Source organism: Ranitomeya imitator, chromosome 9 (assembly GCF_032444005.1).
Source record: "Ranitomeya imitator isolate aRanImi1 chromosome 9, aRanImi1.pri, whole genome shotgun sequence".
NCBI lineage: Eukaryota > Metazoa > Chordata > Amphibia > Anura > Dendrobatidae > Ranitomeya > Ranitomeya imitator.
The window spans coordinates 98,246,386-98,268,037 of record NC_091290.1 but is presented as its reverse complement, the minus strand read 5'-3'; the positions used below and the strand labels follow the sequence as shown (position 1 = coordinate 98,268,037).

The 21,652-nt window shown below is 47.9% G+C and overlaps 1 protein-coding gene across 2 annotated transcripts in view; it reads left to right on the top strand.

The window, feature by feature from the left end:
- LOC138649626 (dipeptidase 2-like) overlaps positions 1 to 21,652 on the top strand; it is a 438,600-nt gene that overhangs the window by 335,070 nt on the left and 81,878 nt on the right. For both annotated transcript variants that reach the window (XM_069740170.1, XM_069740169.1), the window contains exon 8: positions 17,042 to 17,126. In XM_069740170.1, coding sequence (XP_069596271.1) covers positions 17,042 to 17,126 — 85 coding nt within the window. The remainder of the gene's footprint in view (positions 1 to 17,041; positions 17,127 to 21,652) is intronic.

Here is a 21,652-nt window from a genome sequence, read left to right as displayed (position 1 = left end):
GGGTTCAAATGTAGCGCCCGCATATGCAAATCTATATATGGATCGTTTTGAAAGAGATTTTATATATCCCGATACACTTTTCCAACAGTATGCTCTTCTATGGTATCGTTACATAGACGACATTTTTTGTATCTGGCAAGGCGACCACACTTCCCTAACCGCTTTTTATAGCACTATAAATGAAATCCGACCAGAGCTCAAATTCTCCATCTCACACCACACGGAAGCCATCACATTTTTGGACACCAAAGTATGCAAGGACGTTAATGGTTCTCTTACCACTGACATCTATACCAAACCTACCGACCGGAATAACCTTCTACTCTACAATAGTTGTCACCCCAAGTCTACCAGAAATAGTCTTCCCCGATCTCAATTTAAAAGAGTTTCCAGAATCGTGTCGAACCCCACCGTTAGACAATGCAGACTACACGAAATGTCCAAAAAATTTGAGGACCGAGAATACCCATGCGCACTCCTCAATTCTGAGATGACGAAAGTTTTATCTGAAACAGGCCCCACATCCACTGCTTTGCCAAAACCATCCAGGTTACCCTTCGTCCACGGCCATCATCCATCCATGCAGAGAGTTCACAATTTAATCCACAAACAATGGCCCCTTCTTTCTAAAGCATACCCCAGAATAGGAGTCTTCAAAAATCCACCCCTGATGTGCTTACGCAGACCACCAAACATAAAGGACAGACTGGTTAGGGCCGACGTTGGATCTTCAAAACAAATCGTGACTCGCACACTTAGTGGACAGACAAGAAGGGGCACTTTTCCATGCCTGAATTGCACATGTTGCTCAAACATCATTAAAGGGAGTGAAGTAGTTCATCCTCGCACGGGGAAATCATACCCTATCAGAGATTACCATACCTGTGATTCAAATTATGTTGTATACATTATCAAATGTCCGTGTGGCCTACTATATGTTGGCGAAACTATTCAGGCAATCAGGGATCGAATCACAAGCCACAAATCTACAATTAGATGTGAAAAAACCTGGTTGCCCTTACCGGCACATTTTAAGGAGGCCAGACACAACATATCCCAACTACGTTTCCAGGTTCTCGAAAAAGTCCGTAGACCGAGACGAGGTGGTAATCATATCCAGCTACTGAAACAACGTGAAACGTACTGGATCTATACGTTGGACACACTCAGTCCGAGAGGCCTTAATCGTGAAATTGACTGGCTAACGTAATGCATTTTTTCCCCCTAGACCCATTGAATAGTCGCATGCAACCACCCGGCAATCTACCTTGTGGAGTTGGTAAGATCCCCCACCATAGTGCAGATTTTGTCTAAGTTTCCTTCTAATTCTCTAATTTCTACTCTAAGTTTCCTTTTACAATTGTTTTTGCTTCTATGGTTTGGACTCCTACTCATTAATGTTATGTATTATCATTACATTTACTTTGGGTTATTTGCGGTTTTTTTGCAATTCCTAACACATTATACTTATCAATGTCGTTCAGTTTATGGCATATATATTGGGTTAAACATTATTACTTTGTAACTCCTGAGACACCAGATTGTCGGATGCTGAGTAATACATATATATCAGTTCCACCACCATCTCTATCTCCCAGTACATATGCCTCCCCACATACTGATGTACTTAGTACCGTCTTTCATACTCTTTACTCCTCCTCCAGCTCACAGGACGTTTGTGAATACACACACTACGTAGTGTCTACGCTTACCACGTAGGCACACATAATAGGGTACATGTTATCTGACCTACGCAAACTCCGCTGTCCACAACCCTACTGCGCAGGCGTTGCTCCCTCTGCAGGATGGAACTTTTTTCCGTCCTATCGACCTATGTGCGCACGCGCCGGCGTCCACGGCACTTCCGGTCACATGCCTCAACAGCGCTCTACATCTGAGCGCTCACCAGGAACAGGGCTCACTTCCCTACCACGCAGGCTACAGCTTAGACACGGGAGTGTCAGCACGGCACCTATCCTGGGAACCAGAACGCCAGCGCTACCACCCTCCTGGACGCAGCGGTGTCACTAATACCGCATTACGCCGGACGCAGCTCTATCCAAACCGGTTCACCATTTAGAGCACCCGCTCCCACTCCTACTCCTGACACGGCTGTGTCAGTTGAACTCCGTCACACTATTCTTGGACGTATGTCTAACCCACCAGATAAGTATTCCCGTATTACTTCTTTTTCCCTGTATCTAATGCCACATAACCTTTATTCTCAGTTAGTGCTACGTACACGGACATCTTTCCCTATAGAGCGCTACTTTCTCTTGGACTTCATAACGTACCACATAGAGAAGCTCTTCTGCTGCTTATACATACCCATAGGTCAGGTGCCGTTTTTTATCCTTAAGCTAGAGCAGCACCTTATTAGTAGGCCGTATCCTTATCATTATACCTTTCAACAGGTTTCTGGCACACGACCTGGGTATTTATCTACTTTCCCAAGAGACTCTGCTTAGCCCAAAATATATGGGTACCTACGAATACAATAGGGTAGGTCCATGCTCTCTTTTCATATATTTTCATATATTCTCATATACCACAACAGATTCACAGTGAACTATCACACTTATATCTATTATTTAACCTCCATCCCTACCAGGACGCAACCTTGCGGCAGTACTTGCACTACCCTGAATTGAGACAAACTCTGCTTATTAGGTGGGCCACTCTGTTTTACCTCGTGATTTTGTTAAGGAACCAACACTATCCACTCACATTACAGAACCATATAGACTATCTTCTGCCCTATGGACCAACTTCTAGACACCTATTAACTCAAATTGCATGCACTATTTTATGTACGCGCATCCTTGTACGCACATGTTAACATACAACCCCCCCTTTTTTCGCTTTTCTTGTTTTTTATACACCCCTTGGTAATGAAGCATCTCAATTTCAGTGCATCTCGCTACATTATCCCACAGAGTTATTACTCTGTACATGATTACCACACGAAGCTTCTATTTAGTTACCTTGTATATAGTGTACAGAACATGTTTTCGTCTGTTATTAATACCGAATTGTAAATAGTTGTTCTTTGTATTTTTGCAGCGACGTTGTGACCAAGGCTATGTGTTAGCCGAAACGTCAAACTTACCAGTCGCTTTGTCTTCAATCCACTATAAATAAACTTTCACTTGTAAGCATATCTTCCTTTTGAACGTGTGCAGTGATCTTTATATATACAGTGACTTTGGAACTTTTGGTTCCCTTCACTAGCACCGTCACCTCTACCCCAGTTGAGTGCTAGCCATTAGAACTTTTGGATTTACTTCAAATACCGCAGGACAGTTAATTATAGGTTGGCTGTCTACCTTACATCACCTAAGCAGACATAGGGGGCAACGCGTGGAGAGGGGCATCTCTAGGGTCCCGGAAGAGCTCCGAGCCTACCCGTCAAACGGGTGCGTCCTAGCCATAACATACCTGGGGGATGGAGAATAGAAAGAACTAGAAAGAACTGGAATGAACGAGAATAGAAGTTGTGAGGACTATCCCGAATGCTCAGCAGGGAAGCACTACAACACACAGGCGCTAGTGGTAGGCAACGATTTCCACCTGCAAAGGGAACTCTGGATGTGCCTTCGGACTGGCCGGTTTCAGACAGCCCTGTTAACTGTGCTCTGGATTGAGGATCCTGAAGTCACCAGTAAAGAGGTAAAGAGACTGCAACCCTGTGTCCTCGTTATTGTCTGCACCTCACACCACCACCATCCACCTTACTGGGAAGCCCTGGGGACATACTTCACCTGTGGGAAGGTTTACCATCTAGCTGCCATCACATCACCCCAGTGGGCCCTAAGCAGCGTCGGTCACCCTGACTGAATACCACAGGTGGCGTCACAAAACCTTGACAGACTCGTATCACCTTTCATTGGACGCCCGTTAGCAGGGTCACGGACCGGGTCCAGCCACCGTGACAACCCCAGAACTGAGCCAGAGAGGACCGGTACCGAGTAACCCGCGGCCCTGCGTCTGGGGGCGCTCCAAGTACACTCATCAGGAGAGCTTTAAACTAGAACAAAGTGGGAAGGGAAGCAAAAGGCCAGACAAAGCTATACATATGACAAATACTATTAAGAACTCTGCTATTAGAAGTGGAAGGGAAGAACAAAAACAAAAAATCTAAATAATAAAAATATTGGAGAAAGAAAAACCAATCACAAACTAAAAGGTTTCTACACGAATGCACAAAGCATAGGCAACAAACAAGGAGAATTGAAACTACTAACGCAGGAAAAGAAATATGATGTCATTGGAATCACTGAAACTTGGTGGGACGATACACGTTTAGAATACAAGGCTAGAAGGATACAATTTAGGCTACGTTCACACTAGCGTTATGCTAGTTTGCGTCGGGTTTGAGGCGGGCGACGCAGCGGCGACGCATGCGTCATGCGCCCCTATATTTAACATGGGGGACGCATGCGTTTTTGTTTGTTGCGTTGTGCGACGCATGCGTCTTTTTTGCCGCAAGCGTCGGACCAAGAAAACGCAACAAGTTGCATTTTTCTTGCGTACAAATTTCGACAAAAAACGATGCATGCGTCGCAAAACGCAGCGTTTTTGCGTGCGTTTTGGTGCGTTCTTGCGTGCGTTGCGTCGCCGACGCAGCGGCGCACAACGCTAATGTGAACGTAGCCTTATTTGCAAGAAACAGACTTGATAAACGAGGAGGAGGTGTCGCATTGTATGTTAGAAAAGCGTATATCTGCACAGAGATTGAAGCTTCAGAGACTGGGAGTTCTGTGGAAACTGGGTAAGATTACAAGGAGAGAACAATGGAAAGGACACAATTGTAGGCATTTACTACAGTCCGCCTGTGCAAGCTGAAGATATGGATGAACCCTTTATGTATCAAATGGCCAAGTTCTCCAAAAAATATGACATAGTGGTCATGGGAGATTTCAACTATCCACATATTTGTTGGGATTCTCTCTCAGGCAAAACTAACAGGTCAAGCAAATTCTTATCCTCTCTTGCTGACAACTTCATTATCCAAAAGGTAGGTGAGAAAACATGGGAATCTGCTACTTTGGATCTAAACCTTATAAACAGGGAGGAAATGGTTGAGGAGGTAAGAGTGGCTGGGACCCTAGGAGGTAACAACCATTCTATTTTAGAATTTTGGAAAACTAGAGGAGGAAGACCTGTGAAGGCTCAGACATCAAGGTTAGTTTTCAGAAAGGCAGATTTGAAGGGACTCAGAAAGAGAATTGGATGGATCCAATGGCTGGATATCCTGAAGGACTAAAATGTCCAGGAAGGATGGGAAATCTTGAAAAATTAGTTTGTCAAAGCACAATCGTTAAAAGAGGGAAGAATAGAAAGCATTTAAGGACACCAGGAAGGATGAACACAGAACTTAAACACATGCTGAAAAGGAAGAAAGAAATGTTTATCAAATGGAAAGAGGGAGGCATATCTAAAGAAGAATATAATGCTGTCTGCAGAACCTTTCAGATGTGCTAGAGCTGACAATGAATTAAGGCTTGCAAGGGACGCCAAACGCAATAAAAAAGTATGTTGGGGATATGTCAAAAGTAAAAGAAAAGTCAAAGATGCTATAGGATTTTTACAGGATGGAAATTATGAAATGGTAAGAAAGGATGTTGAGAAGGCCGAACTTTTAAATTCCTATTTTGCATCCGTTTGCTCTCAGAAAGAAAATCTAACTTCTACTGATTTTCACTGCCCTATTAAGGGAATAGAAGAATCCAGGATATCTATAAGCATAAAGATAGTGAGAAAACCTAAATTCAAGTCTCCGGGTCAAGACGAATTACACCCCAGAGTACTGAAAGAGATAGCAGAAGAAATTTTTGAGCCACTCTCCATAATTTTTGAAAATTCTTGGAGAACAGGAGAAGTCCCAGAAGACTGGAGAAGAGCAAATGTTGTTCCTATCTTTAAAAATGGAAGAAGGTGGACCCAGGGAACTATAGGCCGGTGAGTCTGACATCTATACCAGGAAAGATCTTTGAACAAATTATTAAACAACATGTATGTAAGTACCTGGATAAGAATGAAGGGATTAACCAGAGTCCACATGGGTTTGTAACTAATACGTCATGTCAGACTAACTTAATTTCCTTCTATGACAGAATCACTGACTGGGTGGATCAGGGAAATGCTGTAGATTTAGTATATCTTAACTTCAGTAAAGCATTTGACAAAGTATCTCACACAATCCTTATTTAAAAAATGCCTAAGTATGGAACTTACAAGGCAACCGTTACGTGAATTCATAACTGGCTTAGTGATCAGACCCAAAGAGTGGTTGTAAATGGCTGCACATCCAGTTGGAAGAATGTCTCAAGTGGGGTACCACAGGGCTCTGTCCTGGGCCCTGTATTGTTCAAAATCTCTATCAATGATTTACATGAAGGAATTGAGGGTAAACTGATTAAATCGCTGATGACACAAAGCTAGGAGGGATAGTTAATACTTGAGAAGAGAGCGCAAGGATTCAAAAATACATAAATAAACTGGAGCAGTGGGCAGCAACTAACAGAATGATTAACAGGGAAAAATTCAAAGTACTACAGTACATCTGGGCAATAAAAAAAGAAAAAAAACATATACAGAATGGGAGGAATAGGGCTAAGCAACAGCACATGTGAAAAAGATTCCATGTGAAAAAGATTCGGGTATACTAATAGATCACACACTGAATATGAGTCAACAGTGTGATACAGCAGCAAAAAAGGTGAATACAATTCTGGGATGTATTAACAGAAGCATACAGTCTAGATCACGTGTAGTCACTATTACCCTCTACTCTTTGGTGACATCTGGAATACTGTGTCCAGTTTTGGGCACCACATTTTAAAAAAGACATCAACAAACTGGAGCAAGTTCAGAGAAGAGCTACCAGAATTGTGACTGGTCGGAAAAACATGTCCAATGAGGAACGTTTACAGGATTTAGGAATGTTTAGCTTGCAAAACAGAAGAGTGACAGGAGACTTAATAGCTGTCTACAAATATCTCAAGGGCTGTCACATTGTAGAAGGATCATCTTTATTATTATTACTAGCTATTGAACCCATTCTACGCCCAGGTGGTGAGCATTTATATTGGTATATGGTCTCCATCCTGGTATGTGCTGCTCCATCCTGCGTCCCCATCCTGTCATGTGCTGCACCCATACTGCGTCCCCATCCTGTCATGTGCTGCTCCATCCTGCGTCCCCATCCTGTCATGTGCTGCACCCATCCTGCGTCCCCATCCTGTCATGTGCTGCACCCATCCTGCGTCCCCATCCTGTCATGTGCTGCACCCATCCTGCGTCCCCATCCTGTCATGTGCTGCACCCATCCTGCGTCCCCATCCTGTCATGTGCTGCACCCATCCTGCGCCCCCATCCTGTCATGTGCTGCACCCATCCTGTGTCCCCATCCTGTCATGTGCTGCACCCATCCTGCATCCCCATCCTGTCATGTGCTGCACCCATCCTGCGTCCACCTCCTGTCATGTGCTGCACCCATCCTGCGCCCCCATCCTGTCATGTGCTGCACCCATCCTGTGTCCCCATCCTGTCATGTGCTGCACCCATCCTGCGTCCCCATCCTGTCATGTGCTGCACCCATCCTGCGTCCCCATCCTGCGTCCCCATCCTGTCATGTGCTGCACCCATCCTGCGTCCCCATCCTGGTATGTGCTGCACCCATCCTGCATCCCCATCCTGCATCCCCATCCTGTCATGTGCTGCACCCATCCTGCGTCCCCATCCTGTCATGTGCTGCACCCATCCTGCGGCCCCATCCTGTCATGTGCTGCACCCATCCTGCGGCCCCATCCTGTCATGTGCTGCACCCATCCTGCGCCCCCATCCTGTCATGTGCTGCACCCATCCTGCGTCCCCATCCTGGTATGTGCTGCACCCATCCTGCGTCCCCATCCTGCGTCCCCATCCTGGTATGTGCTGCACCCATCCTGCGTCCCCATCCTGTCATGTGCTGCACCCATCCTGCGTCCCCATCCTGGTATGTGCTGCACCCATCCTGCGTCCCCATCCTGTTATGTGCTGCAACCATTCTGCGTCCCCATCCTGGTATGTGCTGCAACCATCCTGCGTCCCCATCCTGGTATGTGCTGCAACCATCCTGCGTCCCCATCCTGGTATGTGCTGCACCCATCCTGCGTCCCCATCCTGCGTCCCCATCCTGGTATGTGCTGCACCCATCCTGCGTCCCCATCCTGTCATGTGCTGCACCCATCCTGCGTCCCCATCCTGGTATGTGCTGCACCCATCCTGCGTCCCCATCCTGTTATGTGCTGCAACCATTCTGCGTCCCCATCCTGGTATGTGCTGCAACCATCCTGCGTCCCCATCCTGGTATGTGCTGCAACCATCCTGCGTCCCCATCCTGGTATGTGCTGCAACCATCCTGCGTCCCCATCCTGCGTCCCCATCCTGGTATGTGCTGCAACCATCCTGCGTCCCCATCCTGGTATGTGCTGCAACCATCCTGCGTCCCCATCCTGAGTCCCCATCCTGGTATGTGCTGCAACCATCCTGCGTCCCCATCCTGGTATGTGCTGCAACCATCCTGCATCCCCATCCTGCGTCCCCATCCTGGTATGTGCTGCAACCATCCTGCGTCCCCATCCTGGTATGTGCTGCAACCATCCTGCGTCCCCATCCTGGTATGTGCTGCAACCATCCTGCGTCTCCATCCTGCGTCCCCATCCTGGTATGTGCTGCAACCATCCTGCGTCCCCATCCTGGTATGTGCTGCACCCATCCGGGGGCCTGAGCAGGCGGGGACACCGGCGCGCTGTGGGGGTCAGGTGCCGGTATCGCCGCCAGCTCAGGCCCCCCCAGCACTTACTATACTCACCTGTCTGTCCTGTTCCAGCGCTGCGCGCCGCCATCTTCCCGGTCTCCTGGCTGTGACTGTTCAGTCAGAGGGCGGCGCTGGCGCGCATTAAGCACTTCATCGCGCCCTCTGAACTGAAGGTCACAGGCCGAAGACCGGGAAGATGGCGGCGCTCAGCGGTGGAACGCAGGACAGGTGAATATGGCCGATACTCACCCTCCTGGCGGTCCCTGCTTCTCTGTTGGAGATCGCGGTGTGCGTTCAGTGTGAACGCATACCGCGATCTCCCGGGAGCGTCACTCTGTGAGGTCCAGACTGCGCCGGCGCTTGCGCCTGCGCAGTCTATAAAGGCTTCGGACAGAGTGACGCTCCCAGCGTTATATTATAGATTATTTATTATTATAGCGCCATTTATTCCATGGCGCTTTGCATGTGAGGAGGGGTATACATAATAAAAACAGGTAAAATAATCTTGAACAATACAAGTAACAACTGGTACAGGAGGAGAAAGGACCCTGCCCACGAGGGCTCACAATCTACAAGGGATGGGTGAGGATACAGTAGGTGAGGATAGAGCTGATTGTGCAGTGATTTGGTCGATCGGTGGTTACTGCTGGTTGTAGGTTTGCCGGAAGAGGTAGGTCTTCAGGTTCTTTTTGAAGGTTTCGATGGTAGGTGAGAGTCTGATATGTTGTGGTAGAGAATTCCAGAGTAGGGGTGATGCGCAAGAGAAATCTTGTATGCTACTGTGGGAAGAGGAGATAAGAGGGGAGTAGAGAAGGAGATCTTGTGAGGATCGGAGGTTGCTTGCAGGAAAGTACCGGGAGACGAGATCACAGATGTATGGAGGAGACAGGTTGTGGATGGCTTTGTATGTCATGGTTAGGCTTTTGTACTGGAGTATCTGGGTAATGGGGAGCCAGTGAAGGGATTGACAGAGGGGAGAGGCCTGGGAATAGCGGGGGGACAGGTGGATTAGTCGGGCAGCAGAGTTTAGAATAGATTGGAGGGGTGCGAGAGTGTTAGCGGGGAGGCCACAGAGCAGGAGGTTACAGTACTCGAGGCGGGAGATGATGAGGGCATGGACTAGAGTTTTTGCAGATTCTTGGTTTAGGAATTTACGGATCCGTGAAATATTTTTGAGTTGAAGGCGGCAGGAAGTGTCTTTATTCTCATTTGCACAAGGAAAGACTAGAAGCAATGGGATGAAACTGAATGGGAGGAGACACTAGATATTAGAAAAAACTTTTTGACAGTTAGGGTGATCAATGAGTGGAACAGGCTGCCACGAGAGGTGGTGAGTTCTCCTTCAATGGAAGTCTTCAAACAGAGGCTGGACAGACATCTGTCTGGGATGATTTAGTGAATCCTGCTTTGAGCAGGGGGTTGGACCAGATGACCCAGGAGGTCCCTTCCAACTCTAACATTCTATGATTCTATGAAGTTTCTGTCGAATGTAGGGGGCGGAAACTGGACTGTGAAGGGTGTAGAAGGAAATGAGTGGAGAGGTAACGGGTAAGGCGGGAGTAGATCAGGCGCTCTGAGAGGTTAAAGATGAAGGGGAGATTGAAGACTGGTCTGTAGTTGTTTGGGTCTAAAATCTGTATTATATCTATGTAGGGCCTGTTTAAGGTCTATTTTGATATATTATGGAGCCTGTACTGGTTTTGAACTCTGGGGGTTGAACAAATTAATTCTTATAATTTAAGGGTATTGAGGGTCCTCTATAGATGTGGTAAACCTATAAACAGGGCACCGGAGATGAAAGCTCCGCCATAATATCTAATATAGTAACCCAAAAGAGAAATGGACACAATGAGCTAAAATATAACAATTTTATTGAAAGAACCATATATATAATTTACAGTTGTAAAGAATAAAAAACCAAATAACAAGATGCAAGAAAAAAGATAAGAGGCGACACTAGTGCCACACACGGAGCAAATGATATACTAGTAGAGCAAAAAGAATATTATTTTGAACAATTTTACTGATACCATAGCTACCAATAACAAGCAGCCCTCAATAGAGATCATATATAATGCATAATGCAGATAGTGAAGGTAAGTATATAGGTATATGGCAGGAAGAGAAATCAGTATATAATATATGTGCTCACAGAAATGCGTACTAATGCAAGACGATACACAATATGCAATGCAAAAAATGAATTAAAGTGCCTAGTGCAAATATGTATATACTGAGAAGTAACCAATACCATCAAGGGAAAGCTCAGTATAATTTAAATGTGGCAAGATATATTATATGGCATGAGTAAGCCGAGACCGAAGGTATAGGTAAAAGTAAGTCATCTAGGGAGAATACCATATAATTGAATACAACCTAAAGTCTGCCACCAAAATATTAGGGAGATAAAGATGTATACATGGAGTACCGACCTGTTGCCGACCTGTTGGCGCCCCCCGAGGAAGCAATTTATGCGAAACGCGCGTCGGGGCTCCCTCTCCCGCACACGGCAACAGGTCGGTACTCCATGTATACATCTTTATCTCCCTAATATTTTGGTGGCAGACTTTAGGTTGTATTCAATTATATGGTATTCTCCCTAGATGACTTACTTTTACCTATACCTTCGGTCTCGGCTTACTCATGCCATATAATATATCTTGCCACATTTAAATTATACTGAGCTCTCCCTTGATGGTATTGGTTACTTCTCAGTATATACATATTTGCACTAGGCACTTTAATTCATTTTTTGCATTGCATATTGTGTATCGTCTTGCATTAGTACGCATTTCTGTGAGCACATATATTATATACTGATTTCTCTTCCTGCCATATACCTATATACTTACCTTCACTATCTGCATTATGCATTATATATGATCTCTATTGAGGGCTGCTTGTTATTGGTAGCTATGGTATCAGTAAAATTGTTCAAAATAATGTTCTTTTTGCTCTACTAGTATATCATTTGCTCCGTGTGTGGCACTAGTGTCGCCTCTTTTATCTTTTTTCTTGCATCTTGTTATTTGGTTTTTTATTCTTTACAACTGTAAATTATATATATGGTTCTTTCAATAAAATTGTTATATTTTAGCTCATTGTGTCCATTTCTCTTTTGGGTTACTCTATAGATGTGGGCTATATAAAGCAGGGGCTTATGCGGCTCTAGAAAATGGTAGGCCTTTTGTGATGTTTGATTCAAGCGTTTGGGAAAAAAGTGACAAAGAAGTTGGCAATCTTAACCCCTTCCCGACCTTTGACGCATACGCTGCGTCATGAAAGTCGGTGCCATTCCGACCCATGACGCAGCGTATGCGTCATGGTTTGATTGCGTTCCTGCGGGTCGGGTGACCGGGGTCAATGAAATGTCACCCGACCCGCAGGTACGTGAGGACCTCTAGTTGACCCCAGGGGGGGTGGCTTTGCCCCCCTGTGGCCACGATCGCTCCTGTGCCCCCTGTTTCACCCCCCTCCAGCTCTGATTGGAGAAAGCGTCCATGTGACGCTTTCACTCCAATCAGCGGTGGAGGGGCGGAGTGAAACATGTCTGACATCACTCTCCAGCTTCATCCCGTCCGTGGAAGCTGGAGAGTGAGGTCCCTGCGTGCCGCACCCGCCGCCGCCACTGCCAGATCGCCGCCGCCCCCGCTGCCAGATCGCCGCCGCTGCCAGATCGCCCCCTGCTGCCTGATTGCCGCTGCTGCCGCCTTCCGGTACTCCCCCCTCTGCCTCCCTCTCCCCCCCCCGCCATCCGTTAACCCCTGCACTCCCTCCCACGCCCCAGAAATCAGCCCCCTGCCCAGTGATCACCCAGGCTCCTACATCTACCCTGCCCCCTCCTCCCCCCCCCTCCCGCTCCTGACAGCCACCTTCTGACCCCCCCCCCGTGATCACCCACCCCAGTGATCACTCTGATCACCCCCTGATCACCCCCCCCCCTGCTGCTGCTGGCTCCTGCATTACCTTAGGCCCCTTCGCTTGACTGCTCCCCCGTGCCCCACTGATCGCCGCCTGTCCGCCTTCCCATCCACTGATCGCCACCTGTCCGCCTTCTGGTACTCCCCCCTCTGCCTCCCGCTCCCCCAACCGTCCGATCCCCCCCCTGCCATCCGTTAACCCCTCCACTCCCTCCCACACCCCAGAAATCAGCCCCCTGCCCAGTGATCACCCTTCCTTGTTGCAGGCTCCTACATCTCCCCTGCCCCCACCTTCCCCCCGCTCCTGACATCCACCTTCTGCCCCCCCCCCGTGATCACCCGCCCCAGTGATCACTCTGATCACCCCCTGCCCCCCTGATCACCCCCCCACTGCTGCTGCCGCCTCCTGCATCTCCTCAGGCCCCTTCGCCTGACAGCTCCCCCGTGCCCGGCTGATCGTCGCCTGTCCTCCTTCCGGTCTGCTGATCGCCGCCTGTCCGCCTTCCGGTACTCCCCCTCTCTGCCTCCCGCTCCCCCCGCCGTCCGATCCCCCCTCCCGACCGCCACTCTCTCCCACGCCCCGGAAATCACCCCCCTGCCCAGTGATCACCCTTCCCTGCTGCAGGCTCCTACATCTCCCCTGCCCCCACATTTCCTCCGCACCTGACAGCCACCTCCTGCCCCCCCCCCGGTGATCACCCGCCCCAGTGATCACCCTGATCACCCATCCCCCCCTCCCCCCCGCGCTGCTGCTGCCGGCTCCTGCGTCTCCTCAGGCCCCTTCGCCTGACAGCTCCCCCGCGCCCCACTTATCGCTCCCGCATGATCGCTGCCGCGCCCTGCTGATCGCTCCCGCGTGATCGCTCCCGCGCCCTGCTGATCGCTCCCACGTGATCGCTCCCGCGCCCTGCTGATCGCTCCCGCGTGATCGCTCCCGCGCCCTGCTGATCGCTCCCGCGACCTGTTGATCGCTCCCGCGCCCTGCTGATCGCTCCCGCGTGATCGCTCCCGCACCCTGCTGATCGCTCCCGCGTGATCGCTCCCGCGCCCTGCTGATCGCTCCCGCGTGATCGCTCCCGCGCCCTGCTGATTGCTCCCACGTGATCGCTCCCGCGCCCTGCTGATCGCTCCCGCGTGATCGCTCCCGCGCCCTGCTGATCGCTCCCGCGACCTGCTGATCGCTCCCGCGACCTGCTGATCGCTCCCGCGCCCTGCTGATCGCTCCCGCACCCTGCTGATCGCTCCCGCGTGATCGCTCCCGTGCCCTGCTGATCGCTCCCGCGTGATCGCTCCCGCGCCCTGCTGATCGCTCCCGCGCCCTGCTGATCGCTCCCGCGTGATCGCTCCCGCGCCCTGCTGATCGCTCCCGCGCCCTGCTGATCGCTCCCCTTACTGCTGCTGCCGGCTCCTGCATCTCCTCAGCCCCCCACGCCTGAAAGCCCCCTCCTGCAGTAAAGTTTCACTAAACACTCACACATACACACACGCACACTAATAAAGCTTAGTTTTTTACACGCACGCACACACAATGTCCCGCTCGTCCCAGTCACAAAGGCTGTACTCGGCAGAGGAGGCATATTCTTTTATTGCCTCCGAAGCTGATAGTGAGGGAGAGGACCCTACCTTTCTCTATTCCTCCCACTCTTCCTCCTCCAGTGACACGGACTCGCCACCACCACGAAGTCGCAGGACGAGAAATCGTCCGCAGCCCAGGGAAGAAGAGCCGGAGCCCAGGGAAGAAGAGTCGGAGGCCGGGGGAGAAGACCCACAACCAAGTGTGAGTAACCCCCAACCTAGTGCTAGTCACGCCCAACCTAGCACTAGTACCCCCACCTGGACCCCCGTCCCTGAAAATTTTGCTCCACGGATTCCTGATTTCATTCCCCAATCAGGAATCCAATGTGAGACTGCCAACCTCAGGGAAATAGACTTTTTCAAAGTCTATTTCTCGGAGTCAATCGTCAGTCTCATGGTGGAGCAAACAAACTTATATGCCCTGCAATTTTTTGCCCAAAACCCAGTTTCATCATTTTCTGCTTGGAGTCCCGTTGACTCTGCAGAAATGTTGAAAAATTGGGGACTGGTCCTTCACATGGGAATTGTGAAGAAACCAGAACTTCGCCAATACTGGAGTACTGATATTTTATATCAAACTCCAATATATGGCATGGTTATGATTCGCAAGCGTTTTGAGGCGATTCATAAATTTCTCCACTTTAGGGACAACACGGACATCCTTCCCTGCGATGACCCGAATTTTGATAGACTGTTCAAAATTCGGCCGGTCATCGAACACTTCAGCAACAAGTTTGCTGAAGTGTACATTCCCCAAAGGGAAATTTGTGTGGATGAATCCCTCATCCACTTCAAAGGGAGGCTTCAGTTCCGTCAGTACCTGGCCAGCAAGAGGGCGAGGTACGGGATTAAGCTCTATAAGATCTGCGAGAGTACCTCAGGGTACACTCTCAGCTTTAGAGTTTATCAAGGAAAGGACACCAGGATCCAGCCCCCAGAATGTCCACCTGCTCTGGGGGTGAGTGGGAAAATAGTGTGGGATTTGGTCCACCCACTGCTTGATAAAGGTTACCATCTGTACGTTGATAACTTTTATACAAGCATCCCACTCTTTCAATCCCTCTCTGCCAGAGCTACCGTTGCTTGCGGTACCGTGCGCAGAAACCAGAGGGGTCTCCCTTTGTCACTAATTGAGCAGGTTCTCCCAAAGGGTGAGAGCCGGGCCCAATGTAGTGGCAACATGCTTGTGGTCAAGTTCAAAGACAAAAGGGACGTCTTTTTCTTGACAACAATCCATGGTCCCGGCACCACGGCCACCACCGTTCGAGGTACCACAGCACAGGTCCACAAACCGGACTGTGCGCTGGGGTACAACAAACACATGGGGGGAGTTGATCTTTCTGATCAAGTCCTCCAGCCCTATAGTGCCATGCGGAAGACAAAGGTGTGGTATAAAAAACTGGCTGTGCACATCGTACAAATGGCATTGTATAACGCATACGTGCTATCACGATGTGCAGGTCAGACCAACAACACCTTCCTTCAGTTCCAGGAGGCGGTGATAAAGGCCCTGATGTTTGGAGACGAGGAAGGAGCGGGCCCCAGCACTGCTGGAACTCAAGGTTCCCGTATGGTACCAGGGCAACATTTTCCCGGTAAAGGGCAAAAAAGAAAAAGGTGCCGGGTATGTTATAAAAGGGGGATAAGAAGGGAAACTCGTTTCCAATGTGAAACGTGTCCCGACAAACCTGGACTGTGTTTGGATGAATGCTTCAGAATTCATCACACGTCCGTGGACTAGCCACATCCTGATATTCGACTACAGCACTCACCCACACCAGGCTGATATACACAATACACCACACACACCAACCTGACGTACACTACACCACACACCAACCTGACATACACTACACCACACACACCAACCTGAAAAAAAATATTTTTTTTCCAAAATTGTTCTGATGTAAAGTAGACATGTGGGAAATGTTATTTATTAACTATTTTGTGTCACATATCTCTCTGGTTTATCAAAATAAAAATTCAAAATTTGAAAATTGCGAAATTTTCTAAATTTTCGCCAAATTTCCAATTTTTTCACACATAAACGCAAAAATTATCGACCTAAATTTACCACTAACATGAAGCCCAATATGTCACGAGAAAACAATCTCAGAATCGCTAGGATCCGTTGAAGCGTTCCCGAGTTATTACCTCATAAAGGGACACTGGTCAGAATTGCAAAAAATGGCAAGGTCTTTAAGGTCAAAATAGGCTGGGTCATGAAGGGGTTAATTACATCCAAAGCAACCTGAGATGATAGTCAATATCTTACAATTCGTTTGCTGTATTACAAGCATTATGTTTACATAAAATCAGAAATTGAGACATTGAGAGGCATCCTAAATATTTTAACAACCCTAATTCTTATATATTGGAAGAATGTAATTAAAGTACCTTCTGTGTTTCAGCTAGAAAAATGTAAAAACTATATACGGGATAAGCAGTCAAGCACGCAAATGGTACTCCATACTGTATAATAGAAAAAGAAACTGATTTAATTTCTGTATATAAAGAGAAGAAAATATCTGCCACTATGTTTATATCATCCTTGATGTATTAAGACCACACGTTAGCAGTAACTGCCTATAGTTCGGCAAGATAATACATTTACAGCGTCTTATGGCACTGAAAGATCAGTTGGAGTTATTTAAGCATCTAAATGGTTGCTAATGGCGAACTGACAACAGACCATTTCTAAGGTAATTTCACTGAAGTGGTTTGTTTTTGTTATTGATTTCAGAAAAAGAATGGAGGATTGGTAATGGTGAATTTTCACACGGAGTTCATTGCATGCAGCAAAACTGCAAACATATCCACATTGGCAGGTTTGTATTTCTATGTAACTCTTTCATGCCATCCCCAAACATTACAAACATCTTATAAAACTGATGTATTGGTTTATGAACATTTTTGTGAAGGCTCTCTGTACACAAATAGAGGAGGTTATGTTATTGGTTTATGAACATTTTTGTGAAGGCTCTCTGTACACGAATAGGGGAGGTTATGTTATTCTTTACCATCTGTAAAACCCACCCATTGATAAAAAGTACCATCCTGTCACACTGTGATGGTCTTCGGTAAGGAAGGGTGGCATCAAACTGTCCCAGGAACTGAGCTTCTATCCTTGTCCAGGTAGAGAGGCCTGAGCTCCAACTTGCTATGCTCCTGTTAATGTCCTAAGCTGTCCCCTACCCCAAGAGCCCTGGGACAGATATGTTACTGTATAAACACGTACTGTAAGACAAAAAACACTTACCACGGTTAGAGAGGTATAAAGGGAAGGGTAGAAATGTACAAACCAAATGGGAATAGGATAATGGAGAAAGCATACATCCAAAAACAGATAACTACAAACTTCAGCAGCAATTGCAAACTCCACCTTCCGCACACCAAGGCCAGGAAGTAAACTTTCACAGGCAGAGATGAGAAAGTCTGGCCAGGTTTTATAGAGCAAGAAAATGAACAGGTCAGGATCAGCTGTGAGATGGAGCTGCATGTGTCTAATCAGCATACAAAAAGTCATTAACTTCTTCAAGCCAAAGGAAACAAAGTCCATTTCTTATGAGTAACAAAACACACAGGCTAAATGGAAGATCTGCGATTCACAATACGTAATGAACGTCTAACCCCAGATCTTCCAGGAGGATATGACACATTCGTGATACATACTTTGCGTTCCAGAAAAATCTCCCTAAATTATACATAGTATTGCTTTTGAAATGCATTTATAATATTGCTAGTGTGGCAACCCTGCTGGCATCACTGCATGGCCTCCCATCCCCCACCTGCTTTACACACAAACTCACTCACTTCTCTGGGCCATGTTGTGACTTCTTTCTCTGCTGCTGGCTCCATGCTGTATGCCTCATGTTGCCTGCTTGCTCTGGGCATGTCTTCTGTCTGTGTGCATAGGGGGGCCGGCGCTGGCAACTTCTGTTTCTTATTGAGACTGTGTGCACCTTGCTAAGGGCTTATGCTCACTTGCGCGAGACTCGGATGAGTCTCGCATGGCAATACCCGGCACTGCACCTGGTTCAGAGGAGCAGAGCGTGCGGCCACATGTATTCCTATGCGGCCACACACTTTGATCTGAGTGCTGGCAGCCCCGGGTATTGCCATGCAAGACTCATCCAAGTCTTGCGCAAGTGAGTATGAGCCCTATGGTGTTCCTGGCCAATTGTCATGAGGCTTCCTGTATTTAAGACTTCCCCACCCATTGGTGGGGGCCTGTGCAACTTACTCCCTCAGTCAGTTCTTAGCTGCTGATGTGCCAGGCCTGTCTGTGACTCTTGTGCCGCCACACAGTGGGGCGTTATATCCTGGTCTGTGTCCTTGTGAAGCCACCCAGTGGGGCTTCATACTGTGTCCTGTGTCTGCCACCCAGTGGGGCATCGTACCCCGGCTTGTGTCGGTGTCTCAGTGCCTTGTCCCGTTCCTGACTCTGTCTTAGTCTAGTCCTGTTCCTGTGTCCATTTATATCCCTGTATTGGTTTGCTTTCTCTGCTGTGCGTACTCTGTATCTTGCTTTACTCTGCTCTCGGCTCTGCACTCTGTCTTGCTCTGCCCTGCACTCTGTGTCTTTGCTTGCTCTGCTCTTGTCTCTGCACACTGTGGCTTTGCCCTGCTCTTGTCTCTTCACTCTGTGACTTTGTTCTGCGGATCCGCTCCTTGAGGCTCTACCTTGCTCCGTGTCTACGTCTCCTGCTCTTGGCTCCGCCTCCTGTGTTTCCGCACTTGGCTCCGCCTCCTGCGTGTCTGTACTTGGCTCTGCCTCCTGCTCTTGGCTCTGCCTCCTGCATTTCTGTACTTGTCTCCTGTTCTTTGCTCTGCCTCCTGCGTTTCTGCACTTGGCTCCTCCTCCTGCTCTTGGCTCTGCCTCCTGCATTTCTCTTCTTGACTCCGCCTCCTGCTCTTGGCTCCACCTCCTGTGCTTCTGCTTTGCTCAGCTCCTTGCGGTCTTTCACTACCTGTTCTCATAAACCCTCCTGTGTGAACAGGTTCTTACCTGTTTTACATACCTGCCTGCATACCGGTCCCTACTGGCCCTTCCAGTGTACCAGTCTTGTTTACCTGTCCTGCCAGAGTGCCAGCCGAACCTGCCTGCCTACCATAGAGCCAGCCAAGCCCGCCTGCCTGCCAGTGTCTCTGTTGCACCTATCCGCCTGCCTGTGTCCCAGCCGTGCCCATCTGTCTGCCAGAGTGCCAGCCGTGCCTGATGGCCTGTCTATATTCCATTTCCCCCGGTGAGATACACAGCTACAGCCAGACACCACCCTGGAGTGGTACCTGGTAGCTTCCTGCCGCACAAGCCTGACCTCACCATCAGAGGCTCCAGCTAATACCAAGGAAGCTACTTAGTTATGCCCCTTCCAAGGTAGCCTGGTCTGTGGCACAGTGGGGCTACACCCCCGCACGCCTGCACCAACCAGTCTGGGTGCGAGCATGACAGCTAGCCTGATTGCATAGCATTACATGTCCAATTTTTTTATGAAAGTCTGTATTCAGTTTATGTTACCGCAGAATTGTGAAGCCCCACAAGCATGCAGGGCACAGTGTGAGGATTTTATGTTGCCAGTGGTGAAACAGGGCTGTTATGTTACTGCAAATATACAATAAGTATACTTCTTGCCACATAGCAACTATACAGTATGTGTGCGGCCTCACTCAAAACAAGTAAATTGAGCAAAGCTGCGCACATCTAGTTGGAATGTGGCCGGAAGTGTCATGCTGCTGCAATGCAGGTAGGTGTAGGCTTCAATAGATGGCAGTATAGTGGAAGCAGGTGTGCACCTAAACAGAGCTGACCTGCAGTGCAGCAGTGAGGCTACCACTGACACCGCCTGCAGGATGCAACAGAGATAAATAGCAAAACCTGAAACCAGACTGAGGCTGAGAAAAGTTAACCCCTGACATGATAAGACTGGGAAAAGGGAAGACAGGACTCAAAACCCAGTCTGGACCATGACCGGAAGTATGTATATTGCCGCTTTGTCTCACACAGACACCATAAAATCCTCTCCTAGAATTTGAATTTGCAAGTAGCCTTTTCATACAGGAGGAGGACTGTAACTCTAGGCCATATATTGGAAGTAGTAATCTTGAAACTCAATATCGACCCTTTAAAGGGCCTTGCCATAACTTAGGAAAAGCAGCCAAACCAGAAACTTCATTTGAAGACATGTGTTTCTGGGTGCTCTTCCATTAGTCTTCCTTTTGGAAGCCTTATACCCAACCAAACCAGCTCTCCATTTTTGCATTGATGAGTAGCAAACACCCTGAAACACTTGTCTGCAAATGGAATTTCTGGAATGTCTTCTTATACTAAGTCACATGGCTAGGCACTTTAAAGTATCTATATTGACTTTTAGAATTGTGACTTAAAATAGGCGCACTAGAGTTCCTCTCCTCTTCCTCTCTGAAGATGTTACTTGCATATTGATTACCTTGTGATAATGACATCTCTCAGGTTGTGGGTTAAATTAGGCAGGAAGTGACCAGGCAGCTCTTGAAATTGATGTGTTTTAAACAGTAAAAATGGGCAAGTATAAAGATTAAAGTAGCTTTGATATGGCTCGAATTGTGAGAGCATGATAACTGGATTAGAGCATCCTCCAAACTAGTAGATCTAGCATGCAGTGGCTATTCGAGAGCTTAATGTTGCCTACTCAATGGTTATTGAATCTGACATTGCAGAAAAAGTTAAAGGCAATAATGGAAAAATGTCTGAACATAGGGTACATCAGCTTATAAAGCAGGGCAACTCCAGGCCAGTCAGAATGCCCGAGTGCCAATGTTGATCCTTGTGCACCACTGAAAGGACCGTCATTGGCAAGTGGGGTATAAGAGCTGGACCACAGAGCAATAGAAAAAGGTGGACTGGTCTGTTGAGTCTAGTTTTGCATTATACTATGTAGAAGGCCAGAGGTGTCAGCGTTACTTACCTTGAAAGCGATGCAAGCTTACGCGTGCAATTGGATATTTTGCTGGGAAACCTTGGTTCTAATTGTTTAAATAATACATATTACTATTTTTCTTGGATAAAGTACCAAGACACAATCACAAAACAATGTTTAGGAATAGAGAGGAGCAAAGCAGGTAAAACCCAATTCGGTTTGCAGAGAAGTTTTTCTTCCTGAACTCAATGTCCCTTATTATAATTACCTATACTATGCTCTGGAGTAGGGTTGAGCGACTTTTAGTTTTTCAGGGTCGAGTCGGGTTTCACGAAACCCGACTTTCTCAAAAGTCGGGTCGAGTGAAATCGGCCGATCCTATTGAAAAGTCGGGGTCGGGGATTGGCTGAAACTCGAAACCCAATGTAAGTCTATGGGGGTTTTTTTTTTTTACATTT